General features: G+C 36.3%; 1 protein-coding gene across 16 annotated transcripts in view; it reads right to left on the bottom strand.

Annotated features, from left to right (window-relative positions):
- The window catches only part of EMSY (EMSY, BRCA2 interacting transcriptional repressor), an 80,525-nt gene that overhangs the window by 6,416 nt on the left and 63,221 nt on the right, over positions 1-10,888 (bottom strand). For 6 of the 16 annotated variants that reach the window (XM_025042904.1, XM_025042897.1, XM_025042899.1 and 3 more), the window contains 6 exons: positions 10,380-10,421; positions 8,480-8,644; positions 6,603-6,758; positions 5,603-5,644; positions 3,226-3,425; positions 755-1,318 (listed from right to left, as the gene is read on the bottom strand). In XM_025042904.1, the coding sequence (XP_024898672.1) occupies positions 755-1,318; positions 3,226-3,425; positions 5,603-5,644; positions 6,603-6,758; positions 8,480-8,644; positions 10,380-10,421 (1,169 nt within the window). The remainder of the gene's footprint in view (positions 1-754; positions 1,319-3,225; positions 3,426-5,602; positions 5,645-6,602; positions 6,759-8,479; positions 8,645-10,379; positions 10,422-10,888) is intronic. The other 10 variants (XM_015600472.2, XM_015600469.2, XM_006926636.3 and 7 more) reach the window with 7 other exon arrangements.

Genomic DNA, 10,888 nt, shown 5'->3' with positions numbered 1-10,888 from the left:
TCAGCCAGCCAAGGCTCATAAAAGTAAAGGAAAAAAAAGTCACAACAGTCTTATTTTCCTTTGAGATTTATATTCCCATATAGTATACCTTCAACCTGTCTCAAATTATTTCATATAATTTTCAGCTTTTTAAAATAAAAAGTAGGGATTTTTTAAAAAAATCTTTCGCTTTAAAATACATTTATACAAACAAATTCTATATATATTTATAATATGCACATACACATGTTACTACACAGCTACTGATTTTCCCTAATATAATTTTTCTTTTGAATATCCACAGATAATTCCTCTGCAGTCTAGCAAATAAATCTAAAAAATAATTTATTAACTAGATGGTGATGATATAAACTACAAAGACATTCAATGAAGCTTCTTAAAAGAGTGTAGTTTACTTAGCATTATTGCCACAGAATAAGAGTTTACAGGCATGAAATAAATATTTTATATCTAAAAAATAAAGATAATTTAGGGATACTGCTTCTATGCACTATTGATTAATGCTGAAGTAATTTCATTAAAACCTGCTTGGAAAATCAAGCTCTGAGTGCTATGTTTTTTTCCTTCCTATATTAATGTGTATATTTCTTTCCTAATGTCAACCTTCTGATAGGGTAAATCAACACCAGCATAATGAGGCTTTTGAATTTCCTCTTGTCAGGAGAAAGCACTGCTAATCACAATAGGGTCGTGATGGTCTCACTTTTTCCGTGACAGAGAAGTTTAACTTTGCATGCTATCAATAATCCGTTACCTGGCTTGCCGGCTGTTTCTCTGACGAGGCTGGGTGCGGCATTTGGCTCTGGGGGGTTTGGGGTTGCACGTAGATTTTTGGTTGGTTCGGAGCCTGCTGCAGTTTAGGTAGCTGCTGTGTGGTTTTCACTGCAAGCACCTGTACTACAGTTTGCGGGGGCTGTGCCATTAAGGTAGGAAGCTGCCTGTCTTTGGCCACCATGGGATGCTGTGTGTGCTGTACATCTGGCTTGGGCTGTGCTTGTTCTTGCTGGAGAGGGGTGAGCTTTTGATGCCTGATGGAAAGTTGGGGCATTTGCGGGAGTTTGTGCTGGAGCTGGTCTGCCTGCAGGTGGATGGTCTGCTTCTGTTTGGTCTGGAAGCACTGCAGAGTTTTCACTTGCAACTGAGTCTGTTCCAGCTGGGGCTGGCTAAGTTTCTGCTGTTTAGCTGACTGTGACTGAGTCAGGGCAGATCGGTAAAACAGACCTGTCTGAGGGTCTAAAGTGTCCATTTCTTCAACCTCGCCCTCCTCAGTTCCAAGTTCCTCGCTGTGTTTGGTAAAAGCAGTATGACTGCTTAAAGCCTAAGTAAAAAAGGCACAAAGTAAGAATGAAATAAGAAAAACAGCTACATTGTTTAATTCTCCTCAAACTCAAAAAAATGTGATTATGAGATTCATGCCAAAATTTTCAGGAGGAAGAGCCTAAAAAGACCAAGAAATCTCAAGGTTTCTAAATCTAAAGGGGACTTTAAATTGAGACTCTTGTAATTTTAACTCTCAAACATTAAGTACCATAAAAAGTGGTCTACTCACTTCTGTAAAGAAAGTCCTAGAAGGCCCACAATTTATAGATAAGAGGAATTAACTTATAGATAAGAGGAATTAGGTTACTCTGCAAGAACAGCCCCAGACAAGAAGCAGCAAAGTCTCTCTGCTCAAGAAACAGCCCTCCAGCCTGGTCATCACATATGTTAACCGTCCAAAGAAAGATGCGGCAACCAGGAGCGAGGTGTCCAGAGAAAAGCCAAGGTTCAGAGAAGCCCACTTTGGCCATGTGCATGTCCAACACTGTCAAGAAGGTAGGAATTGTTGTCTGAGGGATGTGCCCATCCCAGTCCCCACAGAGGGCCTCTCTGCTGTAAGTGGAGGTGGTTCATCAGGCTTCACAAAGGTCTGCATCAACAATCCTCTGCACTAGCCCTCCTCAATCCTTTGCTCAGATTCCAGGCCCACCAGGCAAGAGCTTCCCAGAGACTAGGCTTCCAGAGGGAAGGGGCATGGGGAGGGGACAAGAGCGCTCCTGTCAGTGCAAAGGGAGACTGCCTTGTGTTGATTATAACAATATGAGGAGGCATTGATCTTGAGTGACATGGTTAGGGCCAGCCTATCTGATCTCTCTTGGTGTCCTGAGAAAGGTCAATGTCAGGACCAGCCAGAAGAGGGCCAACCTTCAGGTTGAGATATGACACCCAGCAAAACCTCTGGCCATCTGGCTTCCCTCAGTGACCCAAGATCCACCCTAACCCCATCCTTCCTGCTACCTTGTCATATGCTACACCTCCAACTTTAAAACTTTGAGATTCAATTAAAACTCCTCCCTATTTCATAATGAATTTACACATACAGGTTTTTAATTCGACAATTTCTTCATTGTCTTTCAGGTAGTTTGCCTATCTTTCAAATGATCGTGATTTATGTGAATATTAATGATAAATCATACACAAATCTGATATCTGTGATATTACTTTGTAATGAAGGCAGGCTGCTTTGGGTTTAAATCCTGGCTCTCATCTAGGACAAGTTCCTTAAATTCTGTGAGCATGAGTTTCTTCATTTATAAGAGGAATAATACACCCACCTTACAGGATCACTGTGAGAAATAAACAAGTGAATGTATTTAAAGCTCAAAGCATAGTATCTGACACAAAATCAACTTATCGACATGTTTCCTTTTCCTCATTATCCTTGGTACCAGATTTTCTGTTCTACATTAATTCATTCTTACTTTTGAGTCTTTTCCTCAACTGGTTACATATAGTTAAAAAAAAAAAAAAAAAAGTCAAATATTTATTACCTACTTATTCATAATGTTCCCATGAAGATGCATCAGAAAAGCAAAAAGTAAAACAAACAAAAAAACTCAGCAACAAACAGCAAGACAAGCCAACTTCTATTTCATTTGGAAATCTTACCTCAGTGATAAATTCTTCAAAAAATATATAAATAGTGACCACTTCCAATATCATAGATTCATCTAGAGTCCCACCATTTTAAAATGTTGAGTTCACAGAAGATCCAAGAATACCATTTCTTAATTACTTTCATTTGTTAAGACTCTCAAATTCATTTCCTCTATTTACTCCTCACAGATGAAAAAACTATAAAAACTCCTCAATTCAGTTATTTCTCCTCTTATAAGAGATGAAACTGAACCTTACTTTAGGAAAAAGGCAGTTACAGAAGGCAGGAAGAAAAAGAAGAGATACAACCTGCTGCATAATGTGGGTGATTGCTCCAGGGGAAGATGCCGGGATGGACTTCACCACCACTGAAGTCTGTGTTGCGGTCTGTGACTGAGCCACATGCTGGAGCAGGGTCCGCTGGGGCTGGGAGGGCTGTTGGGGCTGGGAGCGATGGCTGACTGAAAATAGAGGAGGTGATGATATTTCTCCAGAAATCACCACAGCATCTGTAACCAGTAGTCATTTTAAACAAATGTCTGTGAGACTGCATCACAGAGAAAGTGTGGTACTGTGAACTAGGAGGCAGATAATCAGAGTCTGCCAATCTATGAGCTGTGTGACTCTGAGAAAGTCACTTATCTTCTCTGAGACTCTGTGTCCTCATCTGTAAAATGGGAATAACAGAGCTATTATAAGGATGAGATGAGAAATGTATGTGGAAGCACTGTGAAAACTACTATCACAAAGGAGGAACAAATCCCTTAAAGTTACATCCTCCTGTGAGTTGTACTCACTTTCAACAATGACCTTTACCCCACTAGGGTAACAAACAATAATCGGTTTCTATAATTCATTCCCAGACTAATATCTTTAAGGACAGTAAAAACAATACAAGCGTTCTTTAATCTCTTGGTCCCAGTTCCAAATGCAATACAAAACCCAGAAGCGTCCCCTCCTTTCTATGAAGTGCCACTGTCTTGCAGCCGTAGAGTTCCTAAAGCTATAAAAGGTCAAGATGATACTGCAGAAAGAGAACTGGACCAAGAGTCACAACTGGATTGTCACACTCTGCCAGCAACCAGCTATGTAAATTTTAAACTCTAAAAGTTAGAGGTTTTGTTTTCCTTGTTTGATTTTTATTTTTTAATGTGATAATAACTTCTGTTTCTACCTAGAAGAGAACCAAATAAAGTAATAGGTTGAAAATGATCCTTAAATTGTCAAGTACTAAAATATAAAGTTAACAAAATAATAGAAAAATCAGTGTTCTCTCGTCTTCTCAAATTTAGGTCATCTGACATAAATGGGTTAAGAGTAAAGACTGAAATAACCCCATTTCTTATTCTCTTGCTACAAAGGTCCCATGGACTAAACTATACATCTACATTGATGCCAATCAATCATCTTTTACCAGCCTCAATTTTGACATTTTAAACAGTGTAAACATTCACTACTTCTTATTCTACGAACTTTAAAAATGCTTACGGTTACTGGAAAACCAACTTTTTGAATCAGAGATAGACTAAAAAAATGTGTAAAATTAGCTAAGGATTTTGAGAATATCAAAACTCTCTCTATAATCCATGATTCTAATGCTCATGTATCTTGATCTACAATTTCAAGCAGTAGTGGTTCCATACTTAGAAAAGTAATGAGTGGGGTATCTAAGGATAAGATGACCACTCAAGAAATAAATGTAAAAGTGCCATTTATATGTTTTAAGTACAGAACTTTAAAACTATCCAGTGAAATATAAACAAACTTTATTTATTTCTATAACACATTCTATCTATATTCACAAATACAGTTTTTCTATTGTTGCTATATATATGCCTACATGTGATATAAGAGATTATAGGCAGCATCACCAATATTCTTTTATAAATATACTGTAGTATCTTACTGTATTTCACAATATGCTTTACATGTACATTTTAAATTACATGAGTTAATAAAATCTTCTGTATGTGCTCAACCAAACTGGAAAAAAGGGAGTTAGGCTTTATATCAACTACTGAAATAATTTATGACATGAGTGAATAGGAGAAAAAAACCAAATCATACTAATATTAAAAATAAGCAAATCAACAAAGTTTTTATTAATGGAAGCATCATCAGAAATGAATGACATCTGAAAAATAAAGATAATTTCCGATGAAATTATCAGATTATATGGAACATTTCTGCTGTCCATACTAGTCTTCATAATTATTAAATTTTTTTAAATTAAGAAATGAAATAATCCTCATTCAAGATACTCTTCCCCAGAGTACAGGAAAGTTAGAGAAAACTAATACCCACTGCAGGATAATACTAAGAGGCTGCGGCCAGGAAGTTGGCTTTGAAGGCAAAGAAAATGCTCCAAGGACCGAGGATATGATGGGAGATTACAGAAGATAGTCACAGTGAAAAACAGCTAAAGTGACCTTAACTGAGTCATATAAATACCATAAACGTCACTTATTTCTTTAAATAACTCTTATTTTTTCCAATGTCAAACTGCTCATTTCTGAGAAAGAATCCCACTATTCTGCAAAAGGAAAATTTCTCTCCCTTTCTTTCACTGAGTGGAGCTTCCCTTTCCTCTACCAGATCGGAGTAGAGCGCATCCATTTACGTGGTTCCCCCCAAAACAATCATCTTTTACCTTTGATTATACTACAAATGGATGCACACCACTTACCTAGAAGGGGAAAAGCAACCTCTGTCCCCTCATCAGTGCGTTCTGAAAAGGATAAGTAAGGGAAGAAATCATAGATCTTTTCATCTATTTATGATAATCTAGTCTATCCCCAGAGGTTAATACTGATTTCCGCAGTATACTGCCCTCTGCTTTATTTAACTTTCTGCCAAATATCCCTAAAAAATGATGCAAAATGGATTTTCCCTTTTTGGCAATTAGTCTTACTATCTCCTAAAATGATGCCAAAGAATTTCTTTTCTGCTTGGATATTTACATCCTTCAAATCTTTATGTTCTCTATAATCACTGCTCAAGAATACTTAAGAAGGTGTTCTTTACATATTGACTCATAAGTCATCTCTCTTAACCCATAATTATTCACATTACTACTCTCTGAACTATTTCAAATCTTGAAGTAATGAAGTGTCCAAAACAGAAAGCAGTATTCCAGGTGTGGTCTCACCAGAAAATGAGAGAATCTATTATCCTTCCTGCTCCACTTCTCTATATATGCCATCCAAAAATGTCATTAGTGTTTTGCTGCCAGACCACATTTTAAACAAATACCTAATTCGCTTTCCACCAGAACTCCTAAGTATTCACAAGAATTTAAAGTTTTCACGTTTTTCTCTTTACATTAAAAAATGATTAGATTTTTATACCTTCTTTCTCCCTTGACCCACCTCCCCATTCCCAAAACTAAAAAATTCAGATGCACAAAATTATATTTAGATAAATGATATTTTATCCTCTCTATATAAATGTTGCCCTATGTGCACAGATATTATTTATGGCCAACCTGCAAATTTTGTAACAACCTATTGATTTCCCCCCTAATCATTAAAGACAGAGTAGATCCCAAGGACAATGTGAATTTGCTCTTAGAGCAAACTGAAAAAGATCTAAAAATGTAAAAAATATATTCTCCCCCAAGCAACCATCCCAATAATCCAGAAAGGTAGCCCTCCTACCTTAATACTACTTTTTAAGAGGACACCTACCAGTAGTGATGTATTCAGCAACTAGTTCTGACTCTACCACAGCAATTGATGGACTCTCAGGAGAATGTCTCTTTTCCTGGGTCATCTGAATAGGCACTGCCATCTGACTCAAGTCAATAGTGGGTTGTCTTGGTTTAGATTCCAATTTTTCCTTTACTGTGTAAAAAAGTCAGGGGAAAAGTTAACCTTTATTACAAACAAGTACCAAAACCAGAGTTGTCCATGGGAATAATAAACCAGACCTCTGGGGTGACACACTGGCAGTGACTACAGAGACAGTGAGTTGAAAAGAAAAAAGCAGACTGCTATATATGGCTATATAGAGTCCCAAACTTGTGCAACCATACCCAGCAGCCTAGTAAGAAGGACTCATATGTGATCAGAGTATAATCCCATCCTATTATCACTAAGCCAGACAATTGGGTCTGTTTGCCTTATACCCATCCCGCTTAGAACATTTCCTCTGCCCTTTTTTAAGGTACTCCCTGGTATACTTGAGTTCTCCAACCTGAAAACAAAGGGTGAATAAACAGTACAAAGCATGATTTGCTCTCAGGCACACCTACCCGGAATAGCACAACACAGCGATCAGTTTAATTTACTCTATTAAAAATATGAAATAATCTCTAAAGAAATATTACAATGTTTTTGATATCTCTTAAAAAATAAAAATTTTCAGTGTTAGGAAAAAATGGCCTCTCTGTTCCTGCAAAAATATCTTATGGAATAGTCTGGAGTCAAGAATGGTTTCTGTGGATAGATTTACTTTTCTATCTTATCACTTTTTCTATAAAATCTACTTGTTTAGTTTCTACCCTCTATAATGCATTAATGGAAATGGCTGAATATGTCAAAAACAAGGAGCTGAGGAAATGATTAAGGCCAAAAATAACACCAATATATAGAAAGGTTAACAAAAAACTTAAATGCTAGTATTCTTTGGGTAGTGTAGAGTGGATGTTACAACAAACAGTAACCAGTAATTAAGTCCGCTGAATGATCACTCAGATTATTCCCACAAAGCATATAATGTGAAAAAGTTAAAATAATCATTTAAACAAAGAAAGCAAAACCAAACCAAAACAATATAAAAGTTACCCCACAAGTAGCAAACACAATGAACAAGGAATCAAAAGATGTGAAGTCTCACTCTGCCACTAACCAACTGGGTATTGACTCTACATCTCAGTTTACTTATCCATAAAATGAAAGGGTTGGATGAGATCATCACTAAGGTCCCTTAAATACTCTGACAATATCTGAACTATTATAACAGAAAAGTCAGTATTTATAACATAGGTTTTTCCCAGAGTTCATTGAAGATATTTAGTAACTAGAAATACTGATAGGATCTTGTTATATGAGGATAGCTTTGCATGAAGCTCAAGTGGTTAAATTATACAAAGAAATATGAAGATAAAATTAAAACAAATTAGAAGGAAGGGCCATTCATGGTGTTTTATGATCATTAAACTGCCCCACCAATATCAAGGAGGATGGCAGGGACCCTTGAATCTGCCTCCTATTATTCTTGAATAGAACTGTCAACTGTGCTTCATCTATTCTTCTGCTTAGAAGTGACAGATCTACTCCTTTCTGGTGACAAGAGGCAAGAGGACTGTCCATTTTAAGCAGGAAACAGAGAAGAAAGAGCTCTTCCATTGTTTTTCTTTCTACCTACTATATCTAACCTTTAGTACTCCTGTGCACATCTTAATGACTGACAAGTAAATAGACTACACCAAAAATTATAGACAAGTCCAGAGGGGGGAAATGTGCTCAAATAATAACAAAGAAAATATAACAGTGGTAGTATTTTAGCACAACCCATCTCTAGAGATAACATGCTTCATTCAGTTGAGCATGTGAATTCATACCTGTTGTCTGTTGGAGTTCTAACAGAGCTTTGATTGTTGAAGTAGCTGATTGTGATTCACTGGATACATCCTGATAAATTATGGTGGGGCTAGTCTCCATTGCAATCTCATGTTCTGACCAATCCTGACGCCGGGAAGCAATTACATGAACTACAGGCTGGGAATCTGTTTTATATTAGTTAAAAAAAAACAAACCCTATAAACAAAGTTTCTCTTAAAAAAATCAATTTGTTTTTTTTTTTAAATCTTTGTATTTATTGTAAACTTCATGCTTTATCTCCCCAAGAAGACTGTAAGCCCCCAGAGGGCATAATATCTTTCATGTCTGTATTCATTCATTCATTCATTAATTCAACAAACTGGGCACTTATGTGCCAGAGTCTATTTTTGGCATTGAGGACAAAAAGGTGCTGACAGAATAATCAGAAGATACTCGAGAAGCATACAATCTGGTTGGGGAGACAGACATGTAAAAAGACAAATTACAATTCAATGTGATAACTGCTGTAATAAATTGGTGTGCATTTGTGTAGGTAGGTACATGTTTGTGTAGAGTAAGAACAAAATGCTGTAGGAATCTTATTTTCCCCAATGCACCTAAAAATGTATTCTGTATTACAACCTCAGCATTCAGTCAACACTAATTGGATGACTGAATTACTGTATGGAAATCCTGCCCACCAACAATAAGAATGGATAGATGATCTAGAAGCAGCATGATATAACAGAACACGTATAACATTTGGAGTTCAAAGTCTTAGGTTACAACCCTAGCTCTATTAATTATTAGCAAGTTGATTCTTTGGGTATTAGTATCATTATTTCTAAAATGGCAACAATAAAATCACCTCTCTACCTCACGGAATTTCTGAGGATATAATGAAATGATATATGTAGAATGGCTTTATATAACTATGAAGGATAACAGAAATGTTAGTATTGTGGTGGTGATGGCAGTGGTGGCCTGAAAGTCCTCAATTCTAAGACTTCTTGTTAGTTTCAAAATAAATTACAACCCTAATTCAAGGTTTATTATATTTGTGCTATAGAGGTATGCATGTAAACACTAAATGTGCATCAAATCAAGGAACAAATAATTTACTGAGTTTTCCATCTACAGAATAAGCAGGTTGGACTAGACTATTGTTAAGTTCCTAAACTTCTTTGTCTAAGATGCCACACATAATACTATGTAGGATATACAAAGGCATGACTTCTACTCCCAAATTTAGATTATAAGGGAGGAGACAAAATATATCCATATAAGCTTTATATTTTGAGGTAAAATCAAATGATTAGGGTAAATAAGATAAATATACAGAAAGAAAAAGACTGCTTTGAATTGGAATGGTCAGTGAAAGCACCACAGAAGAATGAAATCATATAGTCCTCCAAAGTAGAATACATTCAACTTTCTATGAACATTATATTTTTGAAAACCATAAAGCTGTCCAAAAAGGTTAGAGCAAAAGGAACTCTTTAAAAACAAACAGAGAAAAAAAAAAAAGTCTTCCTAAAGAAAACAAAATCAATATACAATAGATCTAGAATTTTAATTACCATTAAAAAAAATGTATGCTTCCTCCGACCACCAAAAAAAAAAATCACTGGGCAGAATATATGCCACATGAGAAATATATAATTTCCCTTAAACTTCCCTCCAAATTTAGAAGATTGAAGGACACTAGGTCTGTTTACCAAATGCCATGTAAAGCATATAATAATTTTTCTTTACTCATTCTAAGTAGATATAGAATTTAAACATGAGAACTGATTATATTAGGGAATCATTCTTTTTATATAACCTAAGTTCTCAAATTTAAGAAATTCCACTGATGATATAAGTACCCCTTGGTTGTGTGAGAGGACCTATAGGCAAAGAATGACTTGGCAACTCAACTGTATGTACAACTGAATATCCTGAAGAAAGCAAGGATTGCATCTGTAGAGAGAGGAAACAGAAAGAGATGAGAAAATGAATTTCCACATGGAAGCACCTATCAGAGACATCACCACAAATAACATCATCCCATAGGGACTGGAGAGATTGCTCACTCTCTTTCTGCCCATACTCAGAAAGAATAGTTGACCATCACAAAGTATTACTGCAACAACTCCAACAACAATGACACAAAATGAGAATGTGAACCTAAATGTGAAAACCATTCCTTGAGTGATTTTCCTGTCTACTTTGGGCTTAGGCTTAGTCTGGATAAATCTACTGCCTTACAAGTCTGATGCTGGAGTCAGAGAGTAACAAAGCCAGGAGCTGATCTCACAGTAACATTTGATTATGTAGTATGCATTCATTTTCTAGATTTTTGGGGAACTTAAATGAAAATTATACATCCCTGGTGTGGCATGTATTCTACCCAGTGGTTTTTATTGGGGGGGGGGGGGGGAACGTGT

The sequence above is a fragment of the Pteropus alecto genome, unplaced genomic scaffold (assembly GCF_000325575.1).
Source record: "Pteropus alecto unplaced genomic scaffold, ASM32557v1 scaffold7, whole genome shotgun sequence".
Lineage (NCBI taxonomy): Eukaryota > Metazoa > Chordata > Mammalia > Chiroptera > Pteropodidae > Pteropus > Pteropus alecto.
The sequence above is the reverse complement of the archived record's forward strand: the minus strand, read 5'-3'. Positions and strand labels throughout refer to the sequence as shown.